Here is a 13,508-nt window from a genome sequence, read left to right on the forward strand (position 1 = left end):
GGTGCAATCCTCCACCAACCTCTGGACATTTCCATGGCGACTTCTCATCGCCGAGATGGTCCAGAGACTGGAGTTGAACTGTTTGATCGAGGTCAACAGCAGAACTACTGACAATCGTCCAACACAAGAAGGAAGATGGAATGAAGGTGTCTTTAGTTGCTGGAGGATTATTATTTTAAATTACAGCCAATTAGATGCTGATGTCAGTATCTGACCTGTGTTTTGAATGGAGAACATGTTCACTTGTGATTTTGTGCAACTTCCCCACTCACTGAGGGGAAATGTGTGAAAAACATCATCATTGGGAATGATTTTATTTGGAGATTTACTCATGAGCTATAAAGGAAGTATCCAGCTTTCTACCCCGGTTAAGGAATTGGAGTGAGTTACTCAGACATTATTGTCTCCCCGATTGATACCAAACCAGCAGCACATCCTGATTGGGTGGGGTGGTGTTCAGACTGAAGGACGTTCTCTCTCTATCCACCCCTTCCACCGGGTTTCTGCACACAGCTGGAATCTGTCGTCTCTGACTTTCCCCAGCCTGTGCTATTCCCGTCCATTCAAACTGCGGACAGGTAACCCAGGCTGGAACCGTGCTACTGAGCAGCCAGACACACTCAACACCACCCACGGGACTGGATACTGAACCAAACCTTGCAGAGTTCCATTCTGGCAGCTCCATCACATCCTGTTCCAGTTGCCAACTCTGGTTGGGTATTTTCCTGGAGATTTTAACCACATGACTTCCTGTCTCTAAATCCCCCATTGGTCAGCCGGTTTGTTCATCTTCATGATTCCTCCCCCCCAATCCCCTCCAGCACCCCTCACGTCCCCTCCCCAATCCCCTCCAGCACCCCTCTTGTCCCCTCCACAATCCCCTCCAGCAGTCCCCCAACCCCCTCCAGCAGTCCCCTCACCCTCCAATTCCCCCCATTCCCACCCAATCTCCTCCGGCATCCACCCCAACACTGGAACCCGGCTTTGGGTTATATTAGCTTCACTTGCTTCTGCTTGTGTGCACGCTCCCGGTGTTATATTCACTGCAGTGTTACACTGTTTTGATCTTGTTCTCACTGTAATTAAAACCTGTTACCACTGCACCCCCCCCCCCCACTCCTCCCCCATCTCTGCCAGGGATGAGAAGGGTGATGGTTTTGATGGGAAATGAGTTTGGTTTGCTCAGTGGGCGTAAGAAATATTTTGAAGAGTAAGTATACACTGGAGCCAATGTGAAGCCATTGAGTCTCTGCATCACCTTACACCCCTGCTGTATCCCGGGCACTTTGTATTATCACAGAGAGTTTCTCCTCCACCTCCTTTCAGTAACGTGCTGAGGTTTACCCTCCTGTGGTCACAGTGTTTTATTGCAGTCACTCTGTCACCAGTGGGGACAAAGGACTTTATCCTTGGGAACCAGCATCATCCTGTCTTTGTCCCCTTGTTAATCTCCCCCTCACTAACCCCCCCCCCCCCCCCCCCAACCGCGCACCCCCCCCCCCCCCCCCCCCCAGCTCCAACATCAACTCAACATCAACTCAACATCATACCCAGAACCTGAATCCACCCCATCTGGAATAGTTGTGTGTGTGTGTCTGTGTGTGTGCACATGAGGATGGAGAATGTGTGTGTGTGTGGAGAGAGGGGGGGTCATGGTGAGCGCATGGAGAGGGGGGTCACGGGAAGAGAGAGGGGGTCACGGGGGAGACTGTGGAGAGAGAGGGGAGTCACGGGAAGAGAGAGGGGGTCATAGGGGAGACTGTAGAGAGAAAGGGGAGTCATGGAGAGAGGGGGGGGTCACGGGGTGAGACGGGGGGTGCCATGGGAGAGAGAGGGGGTCACGAGAAGAGGGGCTTTGTGGGGAAGGGGAGTGTGATAGCTAATTATGAAAAGGCTGTTGGTGGGAAACTCCTTGCTGCCTTTCTCTGAGGGTCTGTGTTGTGCTTTAGAATCTTTCTTATATCAAAAACACAGTTTTAGGAAACTGTTACCTTTTAATCTGACTCCAGTAATATCCAGAGTTTGTGAATACGGTCCCCTGGGTCTGCCGAGAGTTAGTGGGTGCGAGAGAGGCCAAAGCTTCATTCTCTACAGCTCAGGAGCAGAGCTGCCTGAAGATGTGGGAGGAACATTGCTATTTGTTGCTACGTATTGCTTTAAACATCCTGCACTGGGAGCAGTGCCTCACTCAGAGAACAGATACTGAAATCTCTCTCCAGCTTTCATAATAAAGACGGAATTATATTTTAATGCAATTGATTAACTCTGAGCCGATTCTGGAAGTTGCCAGAGTATCTTCACTTTTCTCTAATGTTAATTGGTGTTCGCTCGCTCTCGATGGTGTTTCATTTTATAAAACAAAATAAATATCTGATGTATCCTGGACTTGGCTGAGTAACGTTTTTGTCCCTGGCAAAATGTGTTTGGTTGGTGTGTCAGTGAGTAACTCAGCACCAGCTGATCCACACAAACCAGTCTGCATTTCAACCTCCTCACTGCTAGTCTCCCCACCAGTTATCCAGATGGAGCTCCGCTGCCATTCTATCAGTACGCTACCAGTCAGCACTGAGCAGTGAAGACCTTGGTCAAGTTGTCAAATAATGACTCCTGTTTTGGGAACAGGGAAACTTCTTTCAATCCTTGATGCTTTTAAGATAACGTTTCTGGAGATCGGGGTGTGTTCTGACTAATGTTAACTTTCAACCAGCATCCAGATTACTGATTTTAAAACCAAAAGAGAAAACGCTGGAAAATCTCAGCAGGTCTGACAGCCTCTGTAAGGAGAGAAAAGAGCTGATGTTTCACGTCCAGATGTCAAAGCTCTGACAAAGGCTTGTCTGGACTCGAAACATCAGCTCTTTTCTCTCCTTACAGAGGCTGTCAGACCTGCTGAGATTTTCCAGCATTTTCTCTTTTGGTTTCAGATTCCAGCATCTGCAGTTTTTATCCAGTGATTACTGTACCTGTTTTCCAGTTTATTCTCCGATGGGGTGTGGACATTGCTGGTAAAAGCCAACATTTGTTGCTCTCCTGCACTGAGTGTTTGAATGTTGTAGAGGGCAGTTAAGACTGGATCACACACATAGGCCAGACCTGAGAAAGGTGGCAGCTTTTTGACATGTATTATAAACCAATGAATCTCTGTGTAGTGTGCCACATGATTACATTCTGACATCAGAGGCTGTCTCCCATCCTGGACTGTAACATCTCTTGAATAAAGCTCCACTAGCTGGTTCAATAACCCACCATATGCCAACATTTTCATCCTTTTACTTTTGCTGTTAAAATGACCACTTTAGTGTCCAAAAACTTCCTTCCCTACAGTACATTAGTGAACCAGATGGGTTCTTATGACAATCAATGATAGTTCCACGGTCATCATTACTGAGACTAGTTTTCAACTCTGATATAAAGTTTGTTAGTGTCACAAATAGGCTTACATTAACACTGCAATGCAGTTACTGTGACAGTCCCCTAGTCGCCATACTCTGACCTCCGTTCGGGTACACTGAGGGAGAATTTAGCATGGCCAATGCACCCTAACCAGCAAGTGTTTCGGAGGAAACCCACACAGACACAGGAAGAATGTCTGTGCAGAGTCTGCACAGTGACCCAAGCCAAGAATTTATCAATTCAATTCTCTGGTGGGTTTTGAACCGACGTCACTCAGCCCATTGGCCGGGGCACCTCGATTATTAGTTCAATGACGTTACCATCATCTCAATGTGGGTTCGTAATACATTATTGCAACAAAGCTGGGAGCTTGCTGTGTAGTCTGCACGCCATGCTTCCCACATTACAACAGATGACTAAGCATCTCCTGTGAAGTACGAGTCTTTCTTATTAAAATAAAAGTGCTGCAGGTGCTGGAACGTTGAAATAAAACAAATCTCAGCAGGTCTGACAGCATTTGTGGAGAGAGACAGTGTGAACGTCTCAAGTCTAATATTTTTTAATTCATTTGTGGGACATGGACATCGCTGGCTGGGCCAGCATTTATTACCCATCCCTGGTTGCCCTTGGAGGACAGCTGAGAGTCAACCACATTGCTGTGGCTCTGGAGTCGCATGTAGGCCAGACCGAGTAAGGACGGCAGATATCCTTCCTGAAAGGACATTAGTGAACCAGATCGGTTTTTCCAACAATTGACAATGCTTCATGGTCATCTGTAGACTTTAATTCCAGATTATTTTTACTGAATTCAAATTCCACCATCTAACAAAGCCAAATCCCCAAAACGTTAGATGAGTTTCTGGATTAATAATCTAGCAATAATCCAACTAGGCCAGTGCCTCCCCTTCAAATATGCACAGCCTTATGTTGTTAATATTGTGCTTCTCTGTGCAAGCGCTGCCAGATCCCTGAGCTTTTCCAAGAATTTAAAAGCAAAATACAGTGAATGCTGGAATCTGAAATAAAAACAGAAAATGCTGGAAAATCACAGCAGGTCTGACAGCAGCTGTGGAGAGAGACTAGAGTTAATGATTGAGAAACATTGGTTCTATTTTCTCTGCACAGATGCTGTCAGACCTGCTGAGATTTTCCAGCATTTTCCCTTTGACTTTCTGAGCGAGTTGTGATTAGAACAGTGCAATGAATCACTGTCTCAGTGATGGCCCTGGGGTGATGTTCCTATGGCCTGTACTGTGAGGTTGAGTATCTGTGTCAATGCCTCACATACTGTGTGTAAACTCTCTGTCTCTGCTGGGATAGTCCCCATTCCCGCTCTCTGTGCTGGGATAGTCCCCATTCCTGGTCTCTGTGCTGGGATAGTCCCCATTCCCGGTCTCTGTGCTGGGATAGTCCCCATTCCCGCTCTCTGTGCTGGGATAGTCCCCATTCCCGCTCTCTGCGCTGGGATAGTCCCCATTCCCGCTCTCTGCGCTGGGATAGTCCCCATTCCCGGTCTCTGCGCTGGGATAGTCCCCATTCCCGCTCTCTGTGCTGGGATAGTCCCCATTCCCGCTCTCTGCGCTGGGATAGTCCCCATTCCCGCTCTCTGCGCTGGGATAGTCCCCATTCCCGCTCTCTGTGCTGGGATAGTCCCCATTCCCGCTCTCTGTGCTGGGATAGTCCCCATTCCCGGTCTCTGTGCTGGGAGAATCCCCATTCCCGGTCTCTGTGCTGGGATAGTCCCCATTCCCGCTCTCTGCGCTGGGATAGTCCCCATTCCCGCTCTCTGCGCTGGGATAGTCCCCATTCCCGCTCTCTGTGCTGGGATAGTCCCCATTCCCGCTCTCTGTGCTGGGATAGTCCCCATTCCCGGTCTCTGTGCTGGGAGAATCCCCATTCCCGGTCTCTGTGCTGGGATAGTCCCCATTCCCGCTCTCTGCGCTGGGATAGTCCCCATTCCCGGTCTCTGCGCTGGGATAGTCCCCATTCCCGGTCTCTGCGCTGGGATAGTCCCCATTCCCGGTCTCTGGGCTGGGATAGTCCCCATTCCCGGTCTCTGGGCTGGGATAGTCCCCACTCCGGGGGGCGGGGTTTGTGGCCGGGGGGCGGGGCAAGAACGGGGTCAGTTTGGAGCCGGAACCTTTGTTCGGGACTCGGGGAGTTTCCGGACGGGGCGCGGGACGGACCTGGAATCACGTGTCGGGGAGCGTGCGGGATCCCAAGGCGGGGGAAGAGAAACCGGGACACACCGACCCCCCGGGAGCGGCGGAACCGGAGAGCGATGAGGAAACCCGGCCGGGTGAGAATGACCATCATCACCCCCCCCCCTACCCCCCCCCCACCGTCTCTCTCTCTCCCCCCCCCACCGTCTCTCTCCCCCCCCCCACCGTCTCTCTCTCCCCCCCCCCCACCGTCTCTCTCTCTCCCCCCCCCCCCCCCCCACCGTCTCTCTCTCCCCCCCCCCCCCCACCGTCTCTCTCTCCCCCCCCCCCCCACCGTCTCTCTCTCCCCCCCCCCCCCACCGTCTCTCTCTCCCCCCCCCCCCCACCGCCGCTCTCTCCCCCCCCCCCCCCGTCACAGCTCTTGTTAAACGAACATTTCTTTGTTTCCCGTTGCAGTCCAAGAATCAGAAGAAAGCTCGGGCAAATGCCATTCACCTGCAGCTGGAGGACTTCTCCAGCGTCCCTCACTCCTTCGTCTTTAACCGAGGGCAAGTGGGGATGAATATCCACCAGCTGATCACAGACATGAGGAAGCTGATGGAGCCTTTCACCGCCCGGTCTCTGCAGGTGAGTCTCCTGGAGTTACACAGTTATAATGTGGAAATGCCGGCGTTGGACTGGGGTAAACACAGTGAGGAGTCTCACAACACCAGGTTAAAGTCCAACAGCTTTATTTGTGGCAAACACCACTAGCTTTCAGAACTGACAAAGGAACAGACAGTTCCAAAAGCTAGTGGCGTTTAGTACAGATAAACCTGTTGGACTTTAACCTGGTGTTGTGAAACTTCTTATTGTGTCATACAGGCAGAAACACGGTGAATGAATGAGAGATCTGACTGAGGTGTATAAGATGCTAAAGGGTTTGACAGGGTAAGTATGGAGTAGGTATTTCTCCATCTTTTTAGAATGGGAGGTTTAAGTTAGGAAACAGCAGATTTAAAACAGAAATGTGAAGGAATTACTTCACTCAAAGGGGTTGTGGAATTCTCTACCTCGAGTGCAGTGCATGCCAGAACACTGAACAAATTGGAGCAGATAGGGAGATTTTAAATAAGTTGCAGGGTGAAGGGTTATGGGGAGCAGGCAGGAAAGTGAAGATGATTTGATTTATTATTGTCAAATGTATTAGATACAGTGAAAAGTATAATATCTTGCATGCTATGCAGACAAAGCATGCTGTTCATAGAGTACATGGGGGAGAAGGAGAGGAGGGAGTGCAGAATGTAGTGTTGCAGTAACAGGGTGTAGAGAAAAATAAGCTTAATAAAAGATCGGTCCATTCAAAATTCTGACAGCGGCAAGGAAGAGGCTGTTACAGAGTCGGTTGGTACATAACCTCAGACTTCTGTATCTTTTTCCCGGTCGAAGAAGGTGGAAGACAGCATACCCAGGCTGCATGGGGTCCTTAATTATCCTGCTGCTTTTCCGAGGCAGTGGGAAGTGTAGACAGAGTCAGTGGATGGGCGGCTGGTTTGTGGGTGGAGTGGACTTTGTTCAGTACCCTTTCTAGTTCCTTGCGGTCTTGGGCAGAGCAGGAGCCCATACCAAACTGTGATACAACCAGAAAGAATGCTTTCTATGGGGCATCTATAAAAGTTGGTGAGAGTCGTAGCTGACATGCCAAATTTCCTTAGTCTCCTGAGAAAGTAGAGGCATTGGTGGGGCTTTCTTAACTATAGTGTCAGCATGGGGAGACCAGGACAAGTTGTTGGTGATCTGAACATCTAAAAACATGAAGCTCTCGACCATTTCTGCTTCGCCAGTTGAGGCCAAGATGAGATCAGCCATGATCGTATTAAGTAGTAGAACAAACTCAAAAGGCTGCATTGCTGAATCCTAGTTGTTATGTCGCTGTGATCTGTTCCACCCTGGGAACCCTCACAGCTAAGAAATCTCTGCAAGAGCAAACACAATTCAGGAAGCGAATGGATCAGGAGGCAATGAGCAGCTTTGGTTAAACCATCACATTTCAGCCTTTCTTTAGTTCCAACACAGAGTCATACAGGCTCAAAATGTTGGCTCTGTTGCTCTCTGCACAGATGCTGCTACATCTGATGAGGGTTTGCAACACAATAGAGGAAATCTGGAGAAGCAGATTTCCCAGACGCTGTGGAGAGCATCTTTATATTTGTAGGGAAAGCCTTGTCTGAACTGATGCCCCGGATATGGGTTGTCATTGTGTTTGGGAACACGTTATTGGTCTGCTCAGGTGACCAGAGCTAGCTGGGGAAAAGCTGATTCTGGTTAGGGGGCTAGGCCGGTAAGGATAGCACAGGAAGCAACTGTTCAGTTCCTCAAGCCTACTCCATGGTTCAACAGCATCATGGCTTCACACACTTGTCGTAACTTCACATCCCATTATAACCTTGTCCAATAACAGTGCTGAGGGAGGAATAGCAGTAGGTGAAGGGATGGATTCAGCCCATCGAGTCCATGACATGTCATTACTGCCCTTGGAAATGGCCCAATGTGGCTCACTGCCAACTTCCCAGGGGCAATCAGAATGGGCAACAAATGCTGGCCTAGTCAGCGATGCCCACATCCTGTGAATCAGTTCAAAAAGAAGATGCAGTTCGAAGTTAGGGCCCTCCCTGTCTGCTCAGAATGTTTAAATTGTGTATCACATGATGGTCATAGGTCTGTCGCTGCCACTTACACATGAGAGCAGTAAATGTTCCTGAGTTAAATGAATGGAGTGTGATTTAAGTGTGAGGTATTACTGCGCATGCCCAGTGCAGTGTAACTAGGGAACTTGCTGTCCTTTTGCTAACGTGGTTGTGTTTGTGTGCGTTCTCAGGTGCGGAAGAAGAATTTGCTGAAGGATTTTGTCGCGGTGGCTGGACCACTCGGAGTGACACATTTCCTCATTTTTACCAAATCATCAGCTAGTGTGAATTTCGTAAGTAAACTGGACATCTTCCTCTGGGGAAAAAGAAACATTTCTTATCATTTCATCTTACTTTAGTGATTGTTCCTATTACTGTCTTTGTCTCTCTCTCTGTGAAAGGGCACTGGAGGGTAGAATTAGAGTCACTGTCTCTCTCTGTGAAAGGGCACTGGAGGGTAGAATGGGAATGATTGTTTTCACATCCACTTACTTAGGACATCAAATTAACAAAGGCCCTGGAAACCTTTAATGAGCTGTCTCTGAGCTTGGCAATGGTGTTGATGGTGGGTTAAGGAAAACACTCAAACTGTTACCATTGGATCGCTGACTTGTGCTTTTTTCAACTGTCCCTCAGAAAATGGCCCGTTTACCGAGAGGTCCCACGCTCACATTCAAAGTTCACCAGGTAAGTGTCTAGATTTCGCTATCTCCCAAACTTCCCTGCCAGTCGTTGCAGTGACAATGCTCTTGATGCGTCTGGTTGCTGCTGATCTGTTACTCAGGCGAAGAGCAGCTAAATGGAACATTTCTCTATTCCTGTGCTTTACTGAATAAATTGTAAAGCTGGTTGGTGTGGAAGTCCAGGGAATTCATTGGGAATGTGATCAGTTTGGTGCTGATCCCTTGTTGGAAATTGTTACAGAGAACATTGCTAACACAATCACATGACTACCAGAATGGCGGCAAGATTTATTAAGATGAACCTTGATTCAGTTTGATTATCTTGACAGTATTGGTGTTTTGTAAAGGTATTTACCCCACCAGCTCATTCTAGATCTGATTTAGCTCCCCTCTCTCTCATTGTGGGAGGTTGGGTTTAGGAGGCTTGAATTTTGATTTTGGCTCCAATCTAGGGTCTGATCTAATCCCACGCTGCAGGAGTGCAGCACTGTCAGAAGCCGTAGCCAGCAGTGCTGATGGGCTAAGTGAATATTAAGTCCTTTAGCATTACCCTGCTCACAGCTCACTCCTTCCACCAAGCCTCTCCTTCACCTCATTCCCCCTTCCCCATAACTCTCAGCTGCACTTCCCCAGGCATAGACACCTGGACCTCTCATTCCCCATGGGCCTACACCTCCCAGAACCTTCCCCTCTTCTCACCCCACTCCCACTTGCTCTCCCTCTCCCATCTTCTGCTCACACTCCTCCTGGACCCAGAGCTGGCTCCCAATCCCCCCACCCATCCCTCCTGACCCAAAGAACAAAATCAGCCCGGGAAACAGGCCCTTCGGCCGAACGAGCCCGTGCCGCCATCTCAACACCACCAGTCCACCTCTCTATCCACGACCCCTGTCTAATGTTTTATGGCCATCCAGATTGAGGGAAACTGATTTAGGGACAATTTATTCCTGCCAATCAGCCTAACAGCACATCTTTGGGGTGTGGGAGGAAACTGGAGCACCCAGAGAAAACCCACGCAAGCACGGGGAGAATGCGCAAACTCCCACAGACACCGGCCCAAATCCATGTGCCTGCACAGCAAACAGTGATAGTCACTGAGCTGTCGTCTTGCCCAGTATCTTGTCCAGTTTAAGCACACACTAACGACATGAAGCACTAGGCCGATCTCGAACAACCAAGAGCAGCCCCAGTACGACCCATCGCGTGTATGCCCCTCGTTGGACACGAGGTGGACCGACTTAAAACCTGTGAATGAAAAGAGAAAAAACATTATTATCATACTATATCCATTTACAGTACCAGGGACGCCCCAATGCTAATGACCCTTATTTAAAAGGTTCTCCTATATCCACCCATCTCCAACTCAGTCATGTGCCTGTTTAAGTTACTCTTAAAGGACTCTAGCGTGTTTGCCTCCACCACCTTACTTGGCAGAGCATTCCATACCCCCACTACCCTCTGTGTGAAAAACCTCCCTCTAATATCTGTGTTGTACCTCTCCCCACTCACCTTAAGTCCATGGCCCCTTGTCCTACGTGACTCTATTATAGGAAATAGCTTACCTCTGTTTACTCTATCTATACCCTTCATAATCTTATATACCTCTATTAGATCCCCCCTCAGTCGGCGTCTTTCAAGGGAAAAGAGCCCCAATTTCTTAATCTTTCCTCATACCCCAGTCCTTCCATACCAGGCAACATCCTGGTAAACCTCCTCTGCACTCTCTCCAGAGTCTCCACGTCCTTCCGGTAGTAAGGCGACCAGAACTGGACGCAGTACTCCAAATGCGGCCTAACCAACGTTCTGTACAACTGCAACATTAGACTCCAGCTCTTATATTCTATACCCCTTCCTATAAAAGCTAACTATAGAGCTTAACGTCAGTGGTAGTTAAGTTGATGGAGAGGATTCTTAGGGCTAGGATGTATGCGCACTTGGAGCGTTGTGATCTGATTAAGGATACGCAGCATGGCTTTGTCAAGGGGAAGTCTTGCCTTACGAATCTGGAAGAATTCTTTGAGGAGGTGACAAAAACGGTTGACAAAGGACGAGCCGTTGATGTCGTCTATATGGATTTCAGTAAGGCGTTTGACAAAGTCCCTCATGGTAGGTTGGTACAGAAGATTAAAGCTCATGGGATATGTGGTCAGGTATCTAGATGGGTAGAGAACTGGCTTGCAAAGAGGAGTCAGAGTAGTAGTGGAGGGGTCCTTTTCTAGCTGGATGTCTGTCACTAGTGGTATGCCACAGGGCTCGGTACTGGGACCTCTTCTTTTTGTAGTGTATATAAATGATTTGGAAGAGGGAGTAGGTGGTGTGATCAGCAAATTTGCTGATGACACCAAGATGGCTGGATTGGCGGGCAGTGAGGAGCAGTGTCTGGCAATACAGCGGGATATTGATAGGCTTGTTGATTGGGCAGATGCGTGGCAAATGGAGTTTAATCCGGATAAATGTGAGGTGATGCATTTTGGCCGGAATAATGTAGGGGGAAGTTATATGATAAAGGGTAAGCCTGTAAGGAGTATAGAATCGCAGCGAGACCTGGGGGTGCAAGTGCACAGCAGTGCAAGTGGAGAGTGTGGTGAAGAAAGCCTATGGTATGTTAGCCTTCATAGGAAGGGGTATAGAATATAAGAGCTGGAGTCTAATGTTGCAGTTGTACAGAACGTTGGTTAGGCCGCATTTGGACCCCCCGCCCTCCCATCCCTCCTGATTCACCCCCCGACTCCCAATCTTCCAACCTCCTCTTCCCCCCCCCACCCTCCCCAGTCGTTCTCTCTCCCCCCCCCACCCTCCCCAGTCGTTCTCTCTCCCCCCCCCACCCTCCCCAGTCGTTCTCTCTCCCCCCCCCCACCCTCCCCAGTCGTTCTCTCTCCCCCCCCACCCTCCCCAGTCGTTCTCTCTCCCCCCCCCACCCTCCCCAGTCGTTCTCTCTCCCCCCCCACCCTCCCCAGTCGTTCTCTCTCCTCCCCCCACCTCCCCAGTCGTTCTCTCTCCCCCCCCCACCCTCCCCAGTCGTTCTCTCTCCCCCCCCACCCTCCCCAGTCGTTCTCTCTCCCCCCCCCACCCTCCCCAGTCGTTCTCTCTCCCCCCCCACCCTCCCCAGTCGTTCTCTCTCCCCCCCCCACCCTCCCCAGTCGTTCTCTCTCCCCCCCCCACCCTCCCCAGTCGTTCTCTCTCCCCCCCCCACCCTCCCCAGTCGTTCTCTCCCCCCCCCACCCTCCCCAGTCGTTCTCTCTCCCCCCCCCACCCTCCCCAGTCGTTCTCTCTCCCCCCCCCACCCTCCCCCAGTCGTTCTCTCTCCCCCCCCCACCCTCCCCAGTCGTTCTCTCTCCCCCAGCCCTGGACCCACAGCTTCTGCTCCCAGTCCCTCCCACACCCTGAGTTTGCTCTCTCTCCCTTTCTGGGCTGAAGTTTGCTGTATTGAGACTTGTTTTCCAGGATTAACTCCGTGTGTCCTGCCATTCCCAGTATTCCCTGGTGAAGGACGTTGTCTCCTCGCTGAAGCGACACCGGATGCACGCACAGCAGTTTACCCATCACCCCCTGCTGGTGCTGAATAACTTTGGAGGGGACGGGATGCACATCAAGCTGATGGCCACCATGTTCCAGAACATGTTCCCCACAATCAACGTCTACAAGGTAACTGGGTGGGGGTGGAGGGAGGGAGGGGGTGTGTGGCCCATGGGGAGTGGGGGAGGGGCAGTGGGAGAGGCAAGGAGTGGGGAGACTTTGAGTTTGAGCTCACTCTGGCTTGCTGTTTTTCTTTCCCTCCCTCACGCCAGCCCACCTCTGCTGCTATGACCAACGCCTGTATTTGTGGGCTGGGTCAGATTTTGCTGCAGTGTTGGATAGCCCAGGGATGCTGTATAAATGCAAGTTGTTGTTGTATCGCGTGTTGTAAAATTGATCCATGGAAACCAGAGACTTCTTGGTCATGTTTCTGGTCTTCTGGGTGTCTCTGTTTATTCTCAATCAGCAAGGGTCGCTCCTATGGACTGTTATGGGGCAGGGGATGAGTCTGTGTAGTGACTGAGCCTGCGTGGCATCGTGCTCTCGCTGTCCCTGCCCCAGCGCCCGGTCCTCTTCCCCCCGCCACCCCCCAGTTCTGTCCCCCTGCACATTGTTTCACTGTTGTGTCTAATCCTGTCCTATCTGTTTCTTTCCAGGTTAGATTAAATACCATTAAGCGCTGTGTCCTGATCAGTTATAACCCCGAGACGCACATGGTTAGCATCAGACATTAGTAAGTGAATGTGCAGAATCTCCACTCCGCTCCCAGCTTCACAGTTTCACTCATTGTTGATGTAGTCTCAGGAAGGAGGGGAGACTAAAGGAGCTTCCGGGGAGAGCCGGTCACCTCCCCGCTGATTCCTGAGGGTAGGGGGCGTGAATCAGCTCCCCACTGATTCCCGAGGGGGGGGTGTGTGTGGGGTTGGTGGGGTGGGGGGAGGGGGGACAGCTCCCCACTGATTCCCGAGGGGGGGTGTGTGTGGGGTTGGTGGGGTGGGGGGAGGGGGGACAGCTCCCCACTGATTCCCGAGGGTGTGGGGGGTGGCGGGGGGCGGGATAGCTCCCCTCTGCTTCCCGAGGGAGGGGAT

At 50.5% G+C, this 13,508-nt stretch overlaps 1 protein-coding gene across 1 annotated transcript; it reads left to right on the forward strand.

The window, feature by feature from the left end:
• The first annotated feature begins 55 nt into the window (after nt 1-55).
• LOC145340103 (suppressor of SWI4 1 homolog) lies at nt 56-13,185 on the forward strand. The gene is made up of 7 exons (XM_080184528.1): nt 56-202; nt 5,555-5,692; nt 6,012-6,182; nt 8,413-8,514; nt 8,858-8,908; nt 12,379-12,549; nt 13,077-13,185. Exons 1-7 carry the CDS (start codon nt 56-58, stop codon nt 13,152-13,154), a joined length of 858 nt encoding a protein of 285 aa, XP_080040654.1. The 3' UTR covers nt 13,155-13,185.
• Nucleotides 13,186-13,508: the final 323 nt, after the last annotated feature.

Source organism: Carcharhinus amblyrhynchos, unplaced genomic scaffold, assembly GCF_965287045.1.
Source record: "Carcharhinus amblyrhynchos unplaced genomic scaffold, sCarAmb.v2.hapA scaffold_779, whole genome shotgun sequence".
Lineage (NCBI taxonomy): Eukaryota > Metazoa > Chordata > Chondrichthyes > Carcharhiniformes > Carcharhinidae > Carcharhinus > Carcharhinus amblyrhynchos.

Coding starts and splice junctions, on each gene's coding strand:
- LOC145340103 (XM_080184528.1), top strand. CDS start 56: ATGGTCCAGAGACTGGAGTTGAACTGTTTGATCGAGGTCAACAGCAGA. Junction 5,693..6,011: donor CGATGAGGAAACCCGGCCGG/GTGAGAATGACC, acceptor TTCCCGTTGCAG/TCCAAGAATCAGAAGAAAGC. Junction 8,909..12,378: donor TCACATTCAAAGTTCACCAG/GTAAGTGTCTAG, acceptor TGCCATTCCCAG/TATTCCCTGGTGAAGGACGT.